The following is a 23,530-nucleotide window of genomic DNA, read 5'->3' as shown; positions in this document are numbered from 1 at the left end:
GGGTAGCTAGATTCTCCGGCTGGCGCGTGTCATCTAGAATCAACGTAGGAATGATCCCCGGCTACTTCTAGTGTTGGCGTTAGGAGTAGATATATGGTCAACCCAGTTACCACTGCCCTATGAGCTGGATTTTTGTATTCTGCAGACTTCCACGTTCCTCTGAGACCCTCGCCATTGGGGTCATAACAGTCTGCATTCAATTATGGAATTGAGAATTTTAAGAATGAATGATCAGTCCGGGAGGAGAAAGAAGTAGATTACTATGATAAGATATATTACAAAGTTTCTTGGTTTCACGTGCACTATTAATTTATGAAAAAAATAAATAAGATGTATGATACCAGTACCTTTGCTATATTCAGATCTGCCGAATTGTGATGGCTATTGTCACTGTCCCTTTAAGAGCAGACAGCCTATTGGATACCGTGAAAAAAGAAAAATAGGACCTAATATAGAATATTGATTTATCTGAATGCTTATGGTAAGCAGGGCTGAATGACGCCGCTAGGTGAAAGTATATTAAGCCCAACATATGAAGGCTGAACGTTGCAGGGTTTTTTGCGTGTGGATAAAGGCGCCTAACCCTTCCGTGTCCTATAACCGCTATACCCCTCCAGAATCGTCATTTATTCGGCCATACATTTTCTCCTCTTTTGTCTTTTATCTGCCGATCATCCTTTGTCATCATTAGCTACCTGCTGTCTTTTTCCATCTCGGTAGATCTTTCTTCCGCAGCGTGCTTTCTCCATGACTCCCGTCCTTACATTAATCAAATCAAGCACGCCGAGTAATAAGCAGAGACATTCATAACCGAAATATCTTGTGACAGTTCATATGGGATCTGAGAATCCGACGACCGGCTGCAATTCACAGAAGTAATCAGCGGCATTTAATATCATTCACTCCGTTCCTTTAAACAGATGGTTGTAAATGATCCCTTTATAAGTAATCGCCGCGTTTAGTAACAGAGCGTATAGTCTACGACCGAAGACGCGGGAGGAAAGGCAGCGCCCCCCCATCATGGTGGATCCACGGCGGCCATCACTGACGTTAATTGGGACATAATAGTCCGGTCGTTAGTAAAAAGTCATTGTAGTCCCGGTATCTCATCTCTGCACGATTAAGGGTCCTCCTCGGACTATTGGTAAGATTTCGAGTTCACCACTAAAGTCCGTTCTATTATAACAGTAGAAAAGTTGTAGAAAAGTTGTACAGATTCGTTTTTGAGACTTGTTCTCTGAACCCATTTGTTAGAAATCGCTCCAAGCTACAAGATGAGGTTTAGGCTGTGTTCACACGTTGCTTCTTTGCTGCATTTATTTTTTTCCTGCAGCCAAAACCTGCTCTATTGGCAGTAAAAGAAAGCTACTTATAAAAAGCAGATTTTGCTGTGTTTTGGGTGCAGGTCATATGTGTAAGTTGTCTACAGTAGATGTTTAACCCCTTTGCAAGTTGGAAGTGGGGTGTATGGAGCCGGCACATAGGGCGAGCTCGGCCCATACCCAGCAGGACCTGACTGTCAAACTCTGACACATGCCGGCATGGGGACACGTCATTCCATGCGCCCATCGGTGTGCCTGTGAAGTGATCAGGGGTCGCTGATGGGTTACTACGTCAGCTGGGGGTCTGCTGAAGACCCCCATGCTTGTCATTAGAGAGCTCCTTTAAAAACCAGCATATGGCCGGGCTTCAAAGGAGACCGGAAAAAAATGAAAGAAGTTACATTGTGCAGTTTTCAAGAAAGGGTCCGTTTTCCAATTCAATCAGGAAAAAAAAAAGCAATTGTGCTGATTCCTGAAATCTCATAGTTTTTGCTGGTGATGTGAAAAGCAGCTTTAAATTTGCGTTAAAAAACGCAGCAAAAATGCAACGTGTGAACATAGCCTTACCTGCTACTTGTACTTCCACCCCACATTATATCGCCATATAATGCCAAAATAATACCGCTAAATAGGGCTCCAGTAATGTGATTACTGAGATACCAGGAAAAAAAACTACTGTGCATAAATATTTTGCATGTAGCACCCCATTCACATAGGACTTTGTTTATAATCAAACTACTTGGTTGACCTCAGGATCATGGATCTGTGAAAAACGCATGACATACGATGGCAGCCCATATACGATCCCTTTTTTGACTTATAATGATCGTCTAGTAAAAAAAAATGGATCAAAGTAGTACATGCCGTGATTTTCTTACATGCCGCGTGTAAAAACATTCACGTTAACTATCACATTGCCTTGCAGTGGTCATTGTGCTCTTCTACATAAAGAGATCATGCTCCATGGGAGAACGGGTAAATCCCCGGAGGGCCATACTTTCCTAAATGAGCAGTATTTGACCCAATATACTTGGTTGACTATGTCCCAATTTGCAGGGATACAAACAGGCTTGAACTGGTCCACGGGAGAATGGGTAAATCCCCGGTGGGCCCCACTTTCCTAAATGAGCAGTATTTGGCACAATACACTTGGTTGACTATGTACAAGCAGCATTTCATCAGTCATCTAGCAAAACTGCCCAGTATGTTTTAGTATAGAAGCACTGGTAAATTTGGGAAAGAGGGTAGTTTAATTTTTGCATGAAGTTGATCAAATTGGTCCTCTGAGTCATGTTATCATCAGGTTTTTTATTTTCCTCAACAAATCCGCATTCGCCTTCAAACATTTTGCCTCGCAGAACCATTAATGCTCATGTGACAATACTAAACGTCCGCCCACTGACATGATTCTTCCCTTGTGTACTTTAGGCCTGGGACCTGACTGTCCGGACCTGCGCCTATACCAACCACACAGTGTTGCCCGAGGCTTTGGAGCGCTGGCCGGTTCATCTGCTGCAGAATTTGCTCCCAAGACACTTGGATATCATCTATGAAATTAATCTGAGACACCTCAATGTACGATCTTACTTGAAATATTTAAAGAACATGTTTTGCACACTATCATAGATATAGTTTTTTACTTAAAGGAGTTGTCCAGTGGAAAAAAAGTAATCACTTATCCACAGGATAGAGTCATAATTAATTGATTGGTGAGGGTCCAAGTGCCAAGACTCCCTCTGGTTGGTGCAATGATGAGTTTTTATCCCTGTTACAAAATGGAGTTGCGAGTTGAACGCCCGACCGCTACTTCATTCATTTCCTACCAAGGCTACCTATATGGGGAATGAATAGAGCGGCGGTCGGCCATGCGCAGTGCCGCTCCATTCTAGTAGATAAGTGTCCTAGCAGTCGGACCCCCACCAATCAATAATTTTTCACTGGACCGCCCCTCTCTTTTCCGCCACACTGTCGGTGTTTTTTGCCCTGCTACTTTCACGCCTAATGCTTCTCCTGTCCCTTCCGATGTAGCGAGTCTCTTCCATGTTTCCTGGAGACGTTGACCGCTTGCGCAGGATGTCTCTCGTTGAAGAGGGCTCGGTAAAGCGGATTAACATGGCTCATTTGTGCATCGTGGGGTCACATGCCGTGAATGGCGTCGCTCAGATTCACTCCGATATCATAAAAGACACCGTGTGAGTATGCGTGCCGGGGCGCGGGACACGTTTCCCTCTTTAATCGCATTTTTTGTTTTCACTTTAGTCTTTTATGATTTCAGCTTTCATGATTTCTACGAGATGGACCCTCATAAGTTCCAGAATAAGACTAACGGTATCACTCCCCGGCGATGGTTGGTGCTGTGTAACCCGGGCCTGGCAGAAGTCATTGCAGAGGTAAGAGGTGTGGAGCACCCATCCACGTGCGCCCCAGGAAGCATCTAATGGACATACAAAACTATGGCCTCATCCTATGCCGACTTTCCTGTAAGTTTCCGGTCCTCATCTGACATCTCATTCCCGTAGGATAAAAGATCGTAAACGTCTACTTTACCAAAGATGAAAACTAGTTGACCACATGATTTAGCAGGAATAATTATTTTCAGAACATCAAAATGCGGTTTGGAAACCCTAAAGTGGTCAAAACAAGAGACAATCTCACTCTTCGGGCGGCTTCAACTGAGATTTTGCCCACTCTCTATGCTTAACGATATACAGCACAAGTGACTTCACCTGGGAAAACTCCGATATCTAAGAGACCCCCTGTGGACGTATCCTCCCACATTTTTTTTTTCCGAGCTGAAAAAAAAATCCAACATGGTTTTCAAAATAAATCAATGCCAGAATGTGTTTTTTTCCATTATTTTCAGTCCTAGTGCGTTTTTTTTATTAGAAAATTTTTAATTTGGGATTTTTTTTTCCACTTTTATTTTGAGCAAACAGTTTTGATTTCAGTGTCAAGTTTGAAACGGATTCCACAATGAATGACATGCCATTTCTTTTTATCCCTTTGTACGGTTTTCAAAACTCTGTTTGAACAGCCATATGGATTTTTCATTGAAATCCACATTAGAAAACATACGGCTAAAAACTTTGCATGTCCACCTACAATGCTGCTACTAATATGCAGTGGATTTTCCATCTCGAAATACACACAGAGATTTTCCAGGAGTTTTTTTTAGACGAATCTGAGCGGGAAACTCTCCAAATCTCAAAAACTTGGAGGTTCTGCTCTGTTTCTGCTATGAAAACTCCCCCAAAAAGTCTCTGTGTGCACATAGGTAATATTTCCCGGATATACGCCCTGTGTGCAGGTACCGTCATGTGCAATGCTGGAATTTATTCCAATCACTTTTCTTTTTCCAGCGCATTGGAGAGGATTATATCACTAATCTCGACCAGCTGAAGAAGCTGCTGAACTTTGTCAACGATGATGCTTTCATCAGAGATATTGCGAAAGTCAAGCAGGTTGGTAAAAAATAAAAACAATATGCAATAAAGATGATACGAACGCTCACACTTCTGTGATCTTTGACAGACGGTTGAAATAACGCACCATCTTTTTCCCAGCGCTGATACCACGGCGTAACGAGAAGCATCTGAGCTTGTAGGATCATTGCTTCCAATAGGTGGCTATAGAGTTCTAGCCCTTTTCCTCTCTGAAGGGACAATTTGCATATTTAATTTCCCAGAGGAGCATGCATGGCCTATAAGTCTCCTCACTCTGACTTGCCAAGCTTGGCATGTCACTCTCTAAAAGGAGAAACGTTACTCCTTTGACCCCAGAGCTTACAGACATAAATCCATATTCCCATGTAGCATAAATACAGCATTTTTCTCCCCAAAAAATCTGCTGCTTTTATCTAGCCAAGCAAAGTGGACATAATTTCATGAAAATTAAAAACGCTGTTGAATGTTTTTGGAGCAGTTTTTTCTCACGCTTTCAAGCAGTTGAAACTTTTGTCTGGCAGCTAAATTTTTTTCACTTTTTGATTAAAACACATGAACACTTAGTGAGTCTAAGAACTCGTTCACAGAACCGATGAGAAAAACAGACTGATTATTTTGATCAGCGTTTGGTCCTACTGGCATCAGTTTCTTTTTGTACGTTGTAGGAAAAAAAAGTTTCTCCACCTTCTCCTTTCTGATAGTCTGTGAAAATCGAAGATCAATCGGATGTTATCCAAGTGCGATCACATTTTTCACAGAGCTATAGACTTGCTTTTCAAAGTTCGGATAAAAATACAACATGTTTCCGATATTTTCCACAGACCGCTCGGTCCGAGGATTAAATCGGATATGTGCACAGCCTCAGAATGCTCTTGTACGAGAAAATCGAACATGTGAACGAGCCCTTAGAAGTCAGGAGAGATAGCTGCCCGCCAAACCAACATTCAGCCGAATGCTATCTCATGTATGACCAGCTTTATTGTCGAGCATCTATAAGTAAATATATATATGGAGGGAGCTCCGACATACAGGTGCACATTAGTGAAGCCATTGTGGGTTTTCACATGTAATTAGCCCAAGTGAAAGAAAATGTAACTAGCCAAATGTGTTATCTCAGGTATGCCCAGCTTTATTGTTGGGTATTTCTAAGTAAATATATATGGAGGGAGCTCCGACATACAGGTGCACATTAGTGAATCTATTGTAGATTTTCACGTGTAATGGGCCCAAGTGAAAGAAAATGTATTGAGGCAAACATGCTATCTCATGTATAGCCAGCTTTATTGTAGGGTATTTCTAAGGTTATGTTCATAGGGCCGTATAAAAAAAAATCCAATTTTCATCAAGAAAAAAATGACGCTTTTTCATCTGCATTGTTATCCATATTCAGTTTGTTTTTATGTATCAGCAGTGGATAAAATTTACAAGACAAAAATCAGTTTATTATGCTAGGGATTGAAATATATCCAGGGAAATCGGATGTTATACGGAGGCTCTTTATGGGATCCGATTCTTTTTTTTTTTTTTCAATAGGCGACGGAAGAAACTAGTGCAAATTTTTTCACTCCGACCTTCAGTCCATGTAAAAGAATGATCAGCTGGACTACTCTATTGAATAACATTGATCCGAGTGCAGTCTGTGGAAGGTCATATTTTTCCATGGGAAACGCTCCGACCGAAAAGTTGTGTGAACATAGCCTTAGATATTATGATCGCAACCTGTAGATGCCACAAATCCATTTTCCATACTTTTTGAAGGTATCACAAAATTCCATTCTATTTTTAAGAACTTTCCTATCTTAGCGCAGTTAATCATTTTTCTCCGGTATTTTAACGAGCCACTTTTCCCGAATCAGAGAAAATTGACAAAATCATTGTGAAGCCATAACACGGTGATTAACACATTCTGAGTTTGCCGGTGAAGTTTCTCGGCAGACGTGTGTGTTTTTCTACACCACAGCTCACCCAGCTGGCATCAGCTTTCATTACAACCTCGTTGTAGAGTGAACAGAGAGTGAAACGTTCAGACGTTTGGGGTTATACAATCTTAGAAGAATATCTCTAATCCTCCGACCCCATAAGACTCTGTCTCGTGCAGGAAAACAAGCTGAAGTTTGCACGGTACTTGGAGAATGAATACAAAGTGAAGATTAATCCAAACTCGATGTTTGATGTCCACGTGAAGAGAATCCACGAATACAAGAGGCAGTTGCTGAACTGCCTGCACGTGATCACCTTATACAACCGTGAGTAAATGTATATGGAGGGAGCTCCGACGTACAGGTGCAAATTAGTGAAGCTCATTTTTTGCTTTTCACATATAATTGGCCCAAGAGATAGAAAACGCTTGGGGTTGGTTATTGCATTTGCACCTTTTTGGTCTGGTTTTCGCCTAATTTTAATTTGCACCTTATTCTCTTAATTTGCAAAATTATTATTTTTGTTTTTTACACGCGTTTGCCTTTTTTATGCTCGTCATTGTAAACTGTGGCTAAAATATTCATTAATTGAAATTTTTTGAAAAAAAAAGATGCAACATTTTTTTTTTACAAATATACTCCAAGTCACCCACGGAGTAATTTTAGGAATGCTTGAAATTCTATGCCAATTTTGCCAAATTATAGATGTGACTTTTGGCACTAACAAGTTTAAGAAAAAGGTAAAGACAAAAAGAGAGAGCGTTTTTTACATTTTTCATATAATTCATGAATTAATCGCATAATTTTTTTTAATAATACGGAGCTAAAAAAAAGCAACGAATACCACGTGACAAAAAAAATAAAAGTGACTTTAGAAACAATAATTGTATTTTTTATTAATAATTTTTGTTTTACGCAAATTTCACGAACAGCCATTTTGATGAATATGGAGCAAACAATGTCAATGAATACAAGACAAAAAAAAGACAAGCCGTAGATTATGAACAGAGCCCATAGTGGCAAATTTACTAAAATGTTCTAATTAAAAGGCGTCAGATTTATCAAAGTGGGTCATGCCGTTCTAAAAATGTGGTGCATTTTTACACTAAATATTAATTAACTTACTATTATGACAACAATTTGTGCCAATATCTTGGCATATCAAGGCTACATTCACAGGTTTTGGTGAGTTTTTAACACTGTGTATTTTTTTAAAAAAAGCAAGGTACCTATTTTACTTAATGGGAAAATTTGCAACATCAAAATCTGATGGTGAGAACGTAGCCTAAATGGGATGCAAATGGATGACATTTTTTTATTATCCCGAACTGGATCCAAAAATTGAAATATCTACTGGACTTGTAAAAAGATTCAGCAGAACTTGTAACTTACTGCTTATGCGCACACGATTTTCTTTCCTGCAGCGTCTTTTGTGTTGTTTTTTTTCAGTTGTTTACTGATAATTTTTCAGACTTTCAGTGGGTAATTTTTGGACAGTTTTTTCATGGTTCTACTGTTTTACAATCGTTTTTTTCACTTCGTTGAAAAATTAAGAAACCACTATTGTTTGTTAAGCAAAAACGGTGGCAAAATTCTCCAAAAACATCCGGTTTCACTTGAGCTTTTGCATTGACTTGCATTGTTAAATACAGAGTTTTTGGAGCAGAAAATCCCAGAAGAATGGTCTTCTTTAAACCATTTTGGCTTTTTTTTTTACAAATGTGAAATGATTAAAAGACGTTCAAAAGCCCGAACATGTGCACAAGTCGTTTTTACATAGAAATGGATATGGTCATTTTTTAGAACATTTTTTATAGGTTTTTCAGGTGGTTCCTGTGACGAAATCTGCCTGAAAAAGACATTGTGTGCACATAGCCACTTATTGAAATCCTTGCTCATTGTGGTTTTAGGATTCCAGTAAAAACGCAAATTGTCTCTTCAGAGAGGAAGAGGAGTAGGTGGCACTAGAGTTCTAGTCCTCTTCCTCTCTGAAGATACAACTTGCATATTTAATTTTGCAGTGGAGCGTGCATGGCTTATAAGTCTCCTCACTCTGGTATGCCAGGCATGGCATGTCACTCTCCACAAGGAGAAACGTTACCCGTTAGACCACAAGATTCCACTAAGAAAGGCAGCTCCGCTCGCCCTGATTTTTTAATTGCTATGGCCTAATGTGTGACCTACAGAAATTTTAAGAAATTTGGTTTAAGGTACAGAACTGATGTTAATTTATCAATGTTCTAGGCATAAAGAAGGATCCAAGCAAGCAGTGGGTACCCAGGACCGTGATGATTGGAGGAAAAGTAAGTACACCCAGGTTATAGCTTATGGTAAGGCAGTGGTTGCACATCTTGGCCGTTGAATGTAGCCTACAACATAAAATGTACATCAGCTTCCATGGCATCGTTCAGTGGATGTCACGGTAAACTATTGGTACCGCGCTAGTGCATCATGGGGGGGCCGATGAGAGACGGTGCACCAGTAATTGCTCCACTAAAATTCTACTGTCGGTGACTGACATCAGCCCCAAATGCTGCTGTTACAGGCAGTATCTGCTCGGTATGGAGCAACTCCAGCTTCTTGGCTCCCTTCACACACCCTTTGCTGAATATGTACATCACAGGTCATCAAGGAGTTAACATTCTTTGATAATGTTGTTTTCAGTTTTTTATATCGCTAACTAATTGAAAAAATCTGAAATATTTCAATCTTTATGCTGCCCACTAAACTTAATATTAAACTCATACTTCCTATTCTGTACAGAAGGCTTCTCAGACTCATTATCATCACAGACTTGAATGCAACAAAAGGTAACACCTCTATACACAGTAAATAACACAGGATCCACCATTCACAATAGGTGATGTCACAGCTCACCTCCTCCTCCTGTACAATGACTGATAACACCTCTATATACAGTAGATAGCACAGGATCCACCATTCACAATAGGTGATGTCACAGCTCACCTCCCCCTCCTGTACAATGACTGATAACACCTCTATATACAGTAGATAACACAGGATCCACCATTCACAATAGGTGATATCACAGCTCACCTCCTCCTCCTCCTCCTGTACAATGACTGATAACACCTCTATATACAGTAGATAACACAGGATCCACCATTCACAATAGGTGATGTCACAGCTCACCTCCTCCTCCTGTACAATGACTGATAATACCTCTATATACAGTAGATAACACAGGATCCTCCATTCACAATAGGTGATGTCACAGCTCACCTCCTCCTCCTGTACAATGACTGATAATACCTCTATATACAGTAGATAACACAGGATCCTCCATTCACAATAGGTGATGTCACAGCTCACCTCCTCCTGTACAATGACTGATAACACCTCTATATACAGTAGATAACACAGGATCCACCATTCACAATAGGTGATGTCACAGCTCACCTCCTCCTGTACAATGACTGATAACACCTCTATATACAGTAGATAACACAGAATCCTCCATTCACAATAGGTGATGTCACAGCTCACCACCTCCTGTACAATGACTGATAACACCTCTATATGCAGTAGATAACACAGGATCCACTGTTGTGAATTTGCTTTTTGCTCCCTCTAGTGGTTACTAGTTTTTTTTACTCTGGTTTTTCTGTCATTCCTTTTATCCGCACCTGGGTCGTTACTTCTAGTGTTGGCGTTAGGAGTAGATATATGGTCAACCCAGTTACCACTGCCCTATGAGCTGGATTTTTGTATTCTGCAGACTTCCACGTTCCTCTGAGACCCTCGCCATTGGGGTCATAACAGTTTGCCAGGCCAGTATTAAATGTTTAATGCATTGCAGAAGAGGGATTATAAGAAAGAAGATTCAGAGTTTTTTTTTTTTTTCTTCTTCCCCTTTACCTCAGAGTGGCTATGCTTGCTGCAGACATGAATGTCCAGACCTTGATTACAAGTGTGGACCAGCTGGCTACTCGTGTGCAGGGCATACAAGACTATGTTATCAGAAATCCTAGGTCAGAACCTAAAATACCGATTCCTGAACTGTTTTCCGGAGACAGGTTTAAGTTTAGGAATTTCGTGAATAATTGTAAATTGTTTTTGTCCCTGAGACCCTGTTCATCTGGAGATTCTGCTCAGCAAGTAAAAATTGTTATTTCGTTCTTACGGGGCGACCCTCAGGATTGGGCTTTTTCGCTGGCGCCAGGAGATCCGGCATTGGCTGATCCTGATGCGTTTTTTCTGGCGCTCGGTTTACTTTATGAGGAACCCAATCTTGAGATTCAGGCAGAAAAGGCCTTGCTGGCTATGTCTCAGGGGCAGGACGAGGCTGAAGTGTATTGCCAAAAATTTCGGAAATGGTCCGTGCTGACACATTGGAACGAGTGTGCACTGGCCGCTAATTTTAGAAATGGCCTTTCTGAAGCCATTAAGAATGTTATGGTGGGTTTTCCCATTCCCACAGGTCTGAATGATACCATGTCCCTGGCTATTCAAATTGACCGGCGGTTGCGGGAGCGCAAAACCGCAAATTCCCTCATGGTGTTGTCTGAACAGACACCTAATTCGGTGCAATGTGATAGAAAAACCGCAAATTCCCTCATGGTGTTGTCTGAACAGACACCTGATTTAATGCAATGTGATAGAATCCTGACTAGAAATGAGCGGAAAATTCATAGACGCCGGAATGGCTTGTGCTACTACTGTGGTGATTCTACACATGTTATCTCAGCATGCTCTAAACGTATAGCTAAGGTTGTTAGTCCTGTCACCGTTGGTAATTTGCAACCTAAATTTATTCTGTCTGTAACTTTGATTTGCTCACTGTCATCTTATCCTGTCATGGCGTTTGTAGATTCAGGTGCTGCCCTGAGTCTCATGGATCTCTCATTTGCTAAGCGCTGTGGTTTTACTCTTGAACCATTGGCAGCAAATAAACCGCAGTATTGGACACAGGTTACCATGTGCATGACTCCTGAACACCGCGAGGTGATACGTTTCCTGGTTTTACATAAAATGCATGATTTGGTTGTTTTAGGGCTGCCATGGTTACAGACCCATAATCCAGTCCTGGACTGAAAGGCTATGTCAGTCTCAAGTTGGGGCTGTCGTGGTATTCATGGGGATTCCCTGCCTGTGTCTATTGCTTCTTCTACGCCTTCGGAAGTTCCGGAGTATTTGTCTGATTATCAGGATGTCTTCAGTGAGTCTGAGTCCAGTGCACTGCCTCCTCATAGGGACTGTGACTGTGCTATAGATTTGATCCCAGGCAGTAAATTTCCTAAGGGAAGACTGTTTAATCTGTCGGTACCTGAACATACCGCTATGCGTTCATATATCAAGGAGTCTCTGGAGAAAGGACATATTCGTCCGTCTTCTTCCCCTCTTGGTGCGGGATTCTTTTTTGTGGCAAAAAAGGACGGATCTTTGAGACCTTGTATTGATTATCGGCTTTTAAATAAGATCACTGTCAAATTTCAGTATCCTTTACCGCTGTTGTCTGACTTGTTTGCCCGGATTAAGGGTGCCAAGTGGTTCACCAAGATAGACCTTCGTGGTGCGTACAACCTTGTGCGCATTAAGCAAGGTGATGAATGGAAAACCGCATTCAATACGCCCGAAGGTCATTTTGAGTACTTGGTGATGCCTTTTGGGCTCTCCAATGCGCCTTCAGTTTTTCAGTCCTTTATGCATGACATTTTCCGGAAGTATCTGGATAAATTTTTGATTGTTTATCTGGATGATATTTTGGTTTTTTCTGATAATTGGGATTCGCATGTGGAGCAGGTCAGGTTGGTCTTTAAAATTTTGCGTGAAAATTCTTTGTTTGTCAAGGGCTCAAAGTGTCTCTTTGGTGTACAGAAGGTTCCCTTTTTGGGGTTCATTTTTTCCCCTTCTGCTGTGGAGATGGACCCAGTCAAGGTCCGAGCTATTCTTGATTGGACTCAGCCCTCGTCAGTTAAGAGTCTTCAGAAGTTCTTGGGCTTCGCTAACTTCTACCGTCGTTTTATCGCTAATTTTTCTAGCATTGTGAAACCTTTGACGGATATGACCAAGAAGGGCTCCGATGTAGCTAACTGGGCTCCTGCTGCCGTGGAGGCTTTTCAGGAGTTGAAACGCCGGTTTACTTCGGCGCCTGTTTTGTGCCAGCCTGACGTCTCACTTCCCTTTCAGGTTGAGGTGGATGCTTCGGAGATTGGGGCAGGGGCCGTTTTGTCGCAGAGAGGCCCTGGTTGCTCTGTTATGAAACCTTGTGCCTTTTTCTCTAGGAAGTTTTCGCCTGCCGAGCGAAATTATGATGTGGGCAATCGGGAGTTGTTGGCCATGAAATGGGCATTTGAGGAGTGGCGTCATTGGCTCGAGGGTGCTAAGCATCGTGTGGTGGTCTTGACTGATCACAAAAATCTGATGTATCTCGAGTCTGCTAAACGCCTTAATCCGAGACAGGCCCGCTGGTCATTGTTTTTCTCCCGCTTTGATTTTGTTGTCTCGTATTTACCAGGTTCAAAGAATGTGAAGGCCGATGCTCTTTCTAGGAGCTTTGTGCCTGATGCTCCTGGAGTCGCTGATCCTGTTGGTATTCTTAAAGATGGAGTTATCTTGTCAGCTATTTCTCCGGATCTGCGACGTGTGTTGCAGAGATTTCAGGCTGATAGGCCTGAGTCTTGTCCACCTGACAGACTGTTTGTCCCGGATAAGTGGACCAGCAGAGTCATTTCCGAGGTTCATTCCTCTGTGTTGGCAGGTCACCCGGGAATTTTTGGCACCAGAGATCTGGTGGCCAGGTCCTTTTGGTGGCCTTCCTTGTCAAGGGATGTGCGGTCATTTGTGCAGTCCTGTGGGACTTGTGCTCGAGCTAAGCCTTGCTGTTCTCGTGCCAGCGGTTTGCTCTTGCCCTTGCCTGTCCCGAAGAGACCTTGGACACATATCTCCATGGATTTCATTTCTGATCTTCCGCTATCTCAGGGCATGTCCGTTATCTGGGTGATATGTGATCGCTTCTCCAAGATGGTCCATTTGGTTCCTTTGCCTAAGCTGCCTTCCTCTTCCGATCTGGTTCCTGTGTTTTTCCAGAACGTGGTTCGTTTGCACGGCATCCCTGAGAATATTGTGTCAGACAGAGGATCCCAGTTCGTTTCCAGGTTCTGGCGATCCTTTTGTAGTAGGATGGGCATTGATTTGTCGTTTTCATCTGCTTTCCATCCTCAGACTAATGGACAGACGGAGCGAACCAATCAGACTTTGGAGGCTTATTTGAGGTGTTTTGTCTCTGCTGATCAGGACGATTGGGTGACATTCTTGCCGTTGGCTGAGTTTGCCCTTAATAATCGGGCTAGTTCCGCCACCTTGGTTTCGCCTTTTTTCTGCAACTCTGGTTTCCATCCTCGCTTTTCTTCGGGTCATGTGGAGCCTTCTGACTGTCCTGGGGTGGATTCTGTGGTGGATAGGTTGCAGCAGATCTGGAATCATGTGGTGGACAACTTGAAGTTGTCACAGGAGAAGGCTCAGCGCTTTGCCAACCGCCGCCGCGGTGTGGGTCCCCGACTACGCGTTGGGGATTTGGTATGGCTTTCTTCCCGCTTTGTTCCTATGAAGGTCTCCTCTCCCAAATTTAAACCTCGTTTATTGGGCCTTACAAGATATTGGAAATCCTTAATCCTGTATCTTTTCGTCTGGATCTTCCTGTGTCGTTTGCTATTCACAATGTATTTCATAGGTCCTTGTTGCGGCGGTACATTGTGCCTGTAGTTCCTTCTGCTGAGCCTCCTGCTCCGGTGTTGGTTGAGGGCGAGTTGGAGTACGTGGTGGAGAAGATCTTGGATTCTCGCCTCTCCAGGCGGAGGCTTCAGTACCTGGTCAAGTGGAAGGGCTATGGTCAGGAGGATAATTCCTGGGTGGTCGCCTCTGATGTTCATGCGGCCGATTTAGTTCGTGCCTTTCATGCCGCTCATCCTGATCGCCCTGGTGGTCGTGGTGAGGGTTCGGTGACCCCTCACTAAGGGGGGGGTACTGTTGTGAATTTGCTTTTTGCTCCCTCTAGTGGTTACTAGTTTTTTTTACTCTGGTTTTTCTGTCATTCCTTTTATCCGCACCTGGGTCGTTAGTTAGGGGTGTTGCTATATAAGCTCCCTGGACCTTCAGTTCAATGCCTGGCAACGTAGTTATCAGAGCTAGTCTGCTGTGCTCTTGTCTACTGATCCTGGTTCCAGTTATATCAGCTAAGTCTGCCTTTTGCTTTTTGCTATTTGTTTTGGTTTTGTATTTTTGTCCAGCTTGTTCCAAATATATATCCTGACCTTTGCTGGAAGCTCTAGGGGGGCTGGTGTTCTCCCCCCGGACCGTTAGACGGTTCGGGGGTTCTTGAATTTCCAGTGTGGATTTTGATAGGGTTTTTGTTGACCATATAAGTTACCTTTCTTTATTCTGCTATCAGTAAGTGGGCCTCTCTGTGCTAAACCTGGTTCATTTCTGTGTTTGTCATTTCCTCTTACCTCACCGTCATTATTTGTGGGGGGCTTCTATCCAGCTTTGGGGTCCCCTTCTCTGGAGGCAAGAAAGGTCTTTGTTTTCCTCTACTAGGGGTAGCTAGATTCTCCGGCTGGCGCGTGTCATCTAGAATCAACGTAGGAATGATCCCCGGCTACTTCTAGTGTTGGCGTTAGGAGTAGATATATGGTCAACCCAGTTACCACTGCCCTATGAGCTGGATTTTTGTATTCTGCAGACTTCCACGTTCCTCTGAGACCCTCGCCATTGGGGTGATAACAATCCACCATTCACAATAGGTGATGTCACAGCTCACCTCCTTCTGTACAATGACTGATAACACCTCTATATACAGTAGATAACACAGAATCCTCCATTCACAATAGGTGATGTCACAGCTCACCACCTCCTGTACAATGACTGATAACACCTCTATATACAGTAGATAACACAGGATCCACCATTCACAAAAGGTGTTGTCACAGCTCACCGCCTCCCCCTCCTGTACAATGACTGATAACACCTCTATATACAGTAGATAACACAGGATCCACCATTCACAATAGGTGATGTTACAGCTCACCTCCTCCCCCTCTCTACACAATGACATTTACTTAGATTGCAGCACGGTTAGATATACTGTAGCTTGTATACAAAGAAGTAGGGTCTGAGTCAGTCTATTGCTGCTAAAATCAATGTGAAGAAGAGGTTGTAATAGTCTAATATAAGTTTGACTGTTTGTTAGGTAGTACCTCATGTGTTGTGTCTGTCAAACATCCGTGAGACATGCAGCCGCAGGGACTCATACATATTATTTGAGCACACCGAAGACCCTCTGTTCGGTCCCGAGCATGCTCAGATAACACCTTATCCCAGCATGCTCACTGATCGCTAATCCTTTCCAAAGCGTAAAACACTCACATATGAAGAAGATTCAATCAGCACTTTAAATTCAATATATTATTATTATTATTATTATTATTATTATTATTATTATTATTATTATGTCTTTTTGTGATTACATTATATCGTCGGGGCTTTCTAATCTACATGAAAGCAATTATGTCTCCTTTTTATTTACTTGTGGTCACGAGAATCTTTTTGGATTTCCAATATTCCTTTATTTCAGAGCCAGGAAATCCATTCTGCACAATATACATGAGTGTAAATACTGTGATGCTTTATGTTCTCCATATGCAAGTGCTACAGCCGAGAGTTTGTCACTTGTTATTAATTGACTTAATATTTAGCAACACGAGGGCTAAAGATGTCGACATATGATAATGCAGAGAGCAACACAATTACAGATGTGTACATTTATTATCTCTATCCATCTCTCTGTTTACGCTCTTACTTTCATGCAGTGTATCCCCTTTCATCCATCACTGTCTTATTTATTCTCTCTCCCCCCCCTCCTTCACGTTCTCCGTTTTCCTTTCTTCTTTCTTGTATCATTGGTCTCTCTGTCATCCATTGATAGGCTGCTCCTGGGTATCATGTGGCCAAGATGATCATCAAATTGATCACTTCTGTGGGAGACATCATCAACAATGACCCTGCAGTAGGAGACAGGCTCAAACTTATATTCTTGGAGAACTATCGCGTCTCACTTGCAGAGAAAGGTGCGTTTGCAGTGTTAGATCATATACATGCTTTCGTCCTCCCATGATAACGCGCTTTAAATTAATGGGAACCCGTTCTCAGGTTCCTCATACTAATCAGCTGCCCCCCTTTTGTTAGCCCTTTAAGCAGCTTTCTAATTATCACCGTATCTGATCACTGTAGCCGGGTATTCCATGTATAGTTACATAGGTTGTGAACAGACACAGGACCATCAAGTTCAGCCTTTCTGCACAAGTTATACACATGTGCTGATATAGTATTTGCCATTACTGCCTCTGGCTGTCGAGCATTCCAGTGTTACTACACTAACTGTAGAGAACCCTTTATTATTTGGCTGCTGGATTCTCCTTTTCTCTGCACTTAACGAATGTACCCTGGTCCTTTGTAACTGTTATGGACTGACCTGAGTTGGAGTAGTGACATTACAACCACTAATGGCAGTACCAGCAGGTAACGTTGTCAGGAAAAAGGCAGAAGTCGATACACAAAGCAGCAGTGTAGTTGGGAGGATAAGCAGGAATCAAAGTAAGGAAATAGCCAGAGGTCGGTACACGGAACAGCAGTATAGTTAGGAGGATAAGCAGGAATCATAATCAGGAGATAGCCAGAGGTCGGTGCATGGCAGCAGCAGTATAGTTGGGAGGATCGGCAGGTATCATAGTCAGGAGATAGCCAGAGGTTGATACACAGAGCTGCAGTATAGTTGGGAGGATAAGCAGGAATCGTAGTCAGGAGATACCTAGAGGTCGGTACACGGCAGCAGCAGTATAGTTGGGAGGATAGGCAGGAATCATAGTAAGGAAATAGCGAGAGGTCGGTACACGGAACAGCGGAACAGCAGTATAGTTGAGAGGATAAGCAGGAATCGTAATCAGGAGATAGCCAGAGGTCGGTGCACGGCAGCAGCAGTATAGTTGGGAGGATAAGCAGGTATCATAGTCAGGAGATAACCAGAGGTCGTTACACAGAGCAGCAGTATAGTTGGGAGGATACGCAAGTATTATAGTTAAGAGCCAGAGGTCGGTACACAGAGCGGCAGTGTAGTTGGGAGGATAAGCAGGTATCGTAGTCAGGAGATAGCCAGTGGTCGGTACACGGAGCAGCAGTATAGTTGGGAGGATAAGCAGGTATCATAGTCAGGATATAACCAGAGGTCGGTACACGGTAGCAGCAGTAGAATCTTGAGGATAAGCAGCAGGTAGAAAGAAGCTAGACTAAAGGTTGAGAGCTCAACAATCTCGCAAAAAAGAAAGTGCTGTGCCAGGTCTAAGTAGTGTGTTCAATCAGGACATCACAGGGTTGAGCCAATCAGGAACTCGGGGTGGAGACAATCAGGAACAACACAGGTACTAGTATCTGGTTTAGCAAGGAACTGTCCAGCAATCTGAATAGTTCAGAGAGAAGAGCTGCCGCCTGGTGCACATTTGTTGCTGGGTTGAGTCCTGACAGTAAGATTACTGTGCTAGCTTTTTGTATTAACCACACATACATTTATACCTAGAAATTAGAGTTTTATTCCAAGCTAAACAAGTCCAACTTTTCTAAGTCAATGGCTAAGGATTGTGCCTGAAATGTGTCCACTTTTTCCTTATGTTGTTGGATGGATTTTTCTGGATTTTAACATTTTTAAAATAAAAGTGATTTGTTTTAAGATTTCCTTTTGCTGGATTTTTTCTGTTTCCTTCTGGACCTTGCAGTATTTCAAGTTTTCCGTGCAATTAGTATATTTAGGGCCATTTCACACTGGGCTTTGTCCCATATTCGTTGGTACCATCGAGGCTTACAGTCGAATCCACCCACAAAATGGGATTCTGGCATATACGCCAACAGTGCCATAAACTATAATGGTACCGACAGAGTCAACGAGTGCTCTGTTGTGCATCATTTTCGGATGCATACGTATACTGTAGGGGGTCATTAAGACGCAGTCTACTAGGTCTGAGTGTCCGCCTCCAGGAGGCATATACACCCAAAAAGAAAATGATGCAAGACTGAGCAGAAGTTCACTTTGTCGGCACCATTATAGTCAAAGGGCCTGTAGGCAACTATATACCCAAATTCAGTTTGGCGTGTTCAAACGTAAGCCCTGATGGGACCACTGAGCATGGGAATGAACGCAATGTGAAAGGAGCTCTAACCTTCAGGTGAGCTGATCTTCCCTTGTCCCTTCCCAAACCGTTAGTACAGGACAACCTGATCATAGGTTCCCTTTAAAGAAAACCAGTTACATTTCCACAATTGGTCAGACTTCCGAAAATCTAAATTTTTAGTGCCAAAGCTTACAAAAAAACTTTTGTCCGAATGATTAATAACCCCTTATGTCGTTCAGTACCATCATCTAGGCTTTGACCAATTGATACTTCTGATAAAGGGGTTTAGATTCTCCAAGAATAACTTGCCAAATTCCTTGTCTGCTTCTTCTTAGTGGTTCCGGCTGCCGACCTTTCTGAGCAGATCTCAACTGCTGGCACTGAAGCATCCGGCACCGGAAACATGAAGTTTATGTTAAATGGTGCTCTGACTATTGGGACTATGGATGGAGCCAATGTGGAAATGGCCGAAGAAGCTGGAGAAGACAACCTCTTTATCTTCGGCATGAGAGTACCAGATGTGGAACGTGTAGACCGTGAAGGGTAAGCGATTACCCTTTTTAGTCCTAATATAAATATTTTTTTTACCGTTTTTTGTTTTTGAAGGTCACAAAAATAACAGAAACCATTGGACAATCCTATTTTTACTGGTCACAAGCACTAGACATCCCAGTATGCCCCGTACTTATTAGTGCTGAGGTCATGTACCAGACATTGGCTACAATGAGAGCACATGCCTCTGTTATGGATGGTTAACATTCACACCAACTAATCATAATGACTGTTATAAATTAGTGAGTTCTTTAAATTTCTACTACACCAGTCTCTTGCCATGAATTGATAATTTTTTTTACCTGGTGTAAATGCCGCCGTTCTCCTGAATCCGGCGATGTTTTTCTTTTGTTCCTACACCTTACCATTCCTGAGATATGGCCTCCTCTTGTCTGTACATAAATTCTAGACTTTTTATCAAGTGGGCTTGGTCAGCAACACCTTTATGGGTGGCTTCTTGAAGATCACACCCAGTTGGCAAAAAAAGGCAACATTTATATAAAGGGAAGAAAGGGCAATATCTCAGGAACAAAGAGTCGCAGGAACAAAAGAAAAACTATGTCGGATTCAGGAGAACTGTAGCATTTACACCAATCGAGAAAAATTTATTTATTTTTTTTTTTTTTAATCAAATAGAAAAAACATAAGTTTGAATCACACCCCTTTTCTCCAATTAAAAATAAATGTTAAAAAATAAGCACATATGGTACTGCCGCATCTGTAAAAGGAAAGTGGTTTTAACCCTTATGGTACTTAAAGAAAAAATGTTTGAATTCCAAATTTACCATTTTTTGTACAACGCAACTCTTACAAAAATGCTATAAATTTGATTAAAACCATTGATTTGATTAAAACATTGATTTGATTAAAACATTGAACGTACCCCCCAAAAAACTACAGTATGGCACACAAAAAGAAGCCATTGCACAGCCTCATTGATGGAGAAATAAACAGGTTTTCAGGTTTCGAAAATTGGCGACACAAACTAATTTTTTTTTACGACATTTAAAATAGTTTTAAATCACTATAATAGTTTAAAAAAAAATACTACACAAATTTGGTATCTGTGTGTTTGTAATGACCTGGAGAATGGTCTTATTTTTACTGCACAATGAACGCTCTAAAAGACGAAACCCAAAAAACATTGGTGGAATTGCATTTTTTCCCCCATTATATCGATTTTTTTTTTTTTTTTTTCCGTACAGTTTATGGCAAATTGATTGGTGTGATTCAAATTATTCTTGAAAAAAAAAACCCTCATACTGCTTAGGTCTACAGAAAAATTAAAAAAAAAACTATGTCTCTTGGAAGGAGGGGGAGGAAAAATGAAAAATGCAAAAATTAAAATTTTCCTTAAAGGAAGTTGAACTGAAAATTTGCAATGATTTCTTTGTGTATTTTAGTAGGAGGACCATATCTATGATTTGCATCCATAAATTAGGTACATAGACGCTAAACGCTTCTTATAACACTAAGATGTCTGTGATTTCTGTGCAGCTACAATGCCCGGTCGTATTATGAGAGGATTCCTGAGCTCAGGCAAGTGATTGATCAGCTTAATTCAGGATATTTCTCCCCAAAACAACCTGACCTCTTCAAGGACATTGTCAACATGTTGATGAATCACGACAGGTACCAATTTTTCTTTCTTTCGCTCTGTCTCTTCTCTCTCACTTCATATTTTCCTCTCGTCTTTCCTGCTCTTCAGATTTTATTCTCTTTTCCTCGGCTGGTTCTTCCAGCTTTCTCCTATCTCCCCGCTCACAAATATTCGCTTATTCTCTTCAGGTTCAAAGTGTTTGCAGATTATGAAGATTATATCAGATGTCAAGAATCTGTCAGCGCTCTTTACAAGGTGAACTGTCATGGTCCAGACTGTCACAGTGACACACATTGCACAGAGATAACGGGATGACACATAGATGGATAGGCTTCCATAAGCGCCCTGCAGCAGTGCAGAAGCAATAAAATCCTACAGCTGTTAAAAAAGCTTGTAGCAGTGAAAGCTGGTCACATATGTAAATGTATCTGGACATCATCAAAGCTGAGATATTAGATATAACCTCGATACTAATCCTCTTATAATGGAATTATATATATATTAGTGGTTACATTTAGTTAATAAATTGGCACCAGGTTTCTGTCCGAAATCTTCATTCCTTTCCTCATTTTCAGACCCACTGATTTTCACTTTGCAGTTTGATCCATGTCTCATCTGTTTATCTTGTGGGAGCATTTCTCTCAGTAATATAGGCTGGATGTGAGATTGTCCCTACCAGTAATACAGGCTGGAAGTTAGATCTGTGTGTCTCAAGTGTGTCGATTCTCCCCGCTTCACTCCTCTAGACTGACAAGTCTCTTTTTATGTGTTAACATCTAATGGTATAAATTATGGACTACTAAAAAAGTCAGCTGGAAATATAAAGAACCATAATACCACCTCCACAAATCCAGCATTAGAATGAAATAATAAAATAATCTTTACTGAAAATATAGTGGACAAGACACATTAATTAATATTATACATGACAAAACAGATAAGATAAAATAAATGGAGGTGGACGAATAAAGTGAAAAAGTTATGATGTAAATGTATAGTGAAGAGTGGCCCAAGCAAAATAATTAATCAGAAGATCCTACAGACTTTGTCAATGGTCAAAAAGTGCTTGGCTCTCGATATCTCTATCTATAAATATGGTAGCAAAGAAAAGTCCAAGCGTATGAATGTATAAATAAAACAAAATAAGTGCCAGCGCAGGATTTTAAGACCCACCAATATGCACTTTGCAGTTTGATCTTTTTATCTTGTGGGGAGCGTTTCTCCCAGTAATATAGGCTGGATGTGAGATTGTCCCTCCGAGTAATACGGGCTGGATGTCAGCTCTGTGTGTTACCAGGGTGCTGTTTCTCCCCGTTTCATTCCTTTAGACTGATAGGTCTCTATTTCTGTGTGTATATGGAGAGCTCTGCCAGTCTAGGGAAGCAGGGCAGGGAGAGGCCACCAGAGACCAGCTTCAGACTTATCATCCTAGATGCATTTTGGCTGTTTTTACTGAGTACATTTTCTCGGAAACACAGCATTTCAGAGTAAACCATACATTACTGTAATAATGCCACAAGTGTCTGATTCATGTTGGCTGTAATTTGGGCAGCTTTTATCAGGTGACAGGTTCCCTTTTAATCCAGAGGACGTGTACTTCATGACTTGCATGATCTACTTTAACCTGTGATACATCACTTCATTTTCCAGCTTTTTGCTAACATATTGTTTTCTCTCCTATGCAGAACACCAAAGAATGGACTCGCAAAGTGATCCACAACATTGCTGGCTCAGGAAAGTTCTCAAGTGACAGGACAATTTCTCAGTACGCCCGGGAAATATGGGGTGTCGAGCCCAGCACCTTAAAAATTCCTCCACCTGATGTTCCACGCGAATAAGTTTCTTCGAGTTATCGAATGCCCCGCAATGTCATACTGTTCCTTTTCAGACCCCCTTACTCAAATCCAATCCCAAAATATGGAAAGCATAAATAAGCTTTCCTTCCATTTTAGTTAAATACCGTCTCGTACTGAATTACCAATCAGGCTCTACCCTAATTTTGGGGTCTTCAGCATCTGGATGTGATGGGTTATACCTGAGTTTTCCAGTTAACAAAAAATTAGAGAAATGTAAGAATATCCTATTTATAATATTTTTAATAGGAACAGTACCGGAAGCCGGATAGACCCTCACTGTCACCTGCACACACGGTCAGAGTATACAGTAAGGGTGAGCTAATGACTTACGTTGAATTTTTGGATAGCAGTTTGAAATGTCTTATTTAATAAAGTTGTAGTATAATCCTGCTCTGTGTCTGTAATCATATAACATGGTGGAAAAAAAAGCCCTCTCCATCTCTCCTGCTCCTTCCTGCCCACTCCCCTCATCCTTCTCCTCTCTCTTTCTCGCCTTATCAGTCTGACACAGGCCTGCCCTCCCCTTCCCTTTGGGACTAAAGTGTATATCCGATTCTGGCGCTTTTTTTTATTTCAGTTAACATGAAGGACATCAATTAACCAACTTTTTTTTCTGAGCCTCAAACACCATACAATAGCTTCCATTAGTTTTCATCTTTCCA

The 23,530-nt window shown here is 41.7% G+C and overlaps 1 protein-coding gene across 1 annotated transcript in view; it reads left to right on the top strand.

The window, feature by feature from the left end:
* The window catches only part of PYGM (glycogen phosphorylase, muscle associated), a 62,169-nt gene extending 38,910 nt beyond the window's left edge, over positions 1 to 23,259 (top strand). Inside the window, exons 10-20 of the mRNA XM_077287324.1 lie at positions 2,751 to 2,897; positions 3,351 to 3,514; positions 3,598 to 3,712; positions 4,682 to 4,783; positions 6,864 to 7,011; positions 8,929 to 8,987; positions 16,628 to 16,769; positions 19,196 to 19,403; positions 20,910 to 21,044; positions 21,201 to 21,267; positions 22,698 to 23,259. Of these exons, the coding sequence (XP_077143439.1) occupies positions 2,751 to 2,897; positions 3,351 to 3,514; positions 3,598 to 3,712; positions 4,682 to 4,783; positions 6,864 to 7,011; positions 8,929 to 8,987; positions 16,628 to 16,769; positions 19,196 to 19,403; positions 20,910 to 21,044; positions 21,201 to 21,267; positions 22,698 to 22,850 (1,440 nt within the window). The 3' untranslated portion in view covers positions 22,851 to 23,259. The remainder of the gene's footprint in view (positions 1 to 2,750; positions 2,898 to 3,350; positions 3,515 to 3,597; positions 3,713 to 4,681; positions 4,784 to 6,863; positions 7,012 to 8,928; positions 8,988 to 16,627; positions 16,770 to 19,195; positions 19,404 to 20,909; positions 21,045 to 21,200; positions 21,268 to 22,697) is intronic.
* The last annotated feature ends 271 nt before the right edge of the window (positions 23,260 to 23,530 follow it).

The sequence above is a fragment of the Ranitomeya variabilis genome, chromosome 2 (genome assembly GCF_051348905.1).
Source record: "Ranitomeya variabilis isolate aRanVar5 chromosome 2, aRanVar5.hap1, whole genome shotgun sequence".
NCBI classification, from domain to species: Eukaryota; Metazoa; Chordata; class Amphibia; order Anura; family Dendrobatidae; genus Ranitomeya; species Ranitomeya variabilis.
The sequence above is the reverse complement of the archived record's forward strand: the minus strand, read 5'-3'. Positions and strand labels throughout refer to the sequence as shown.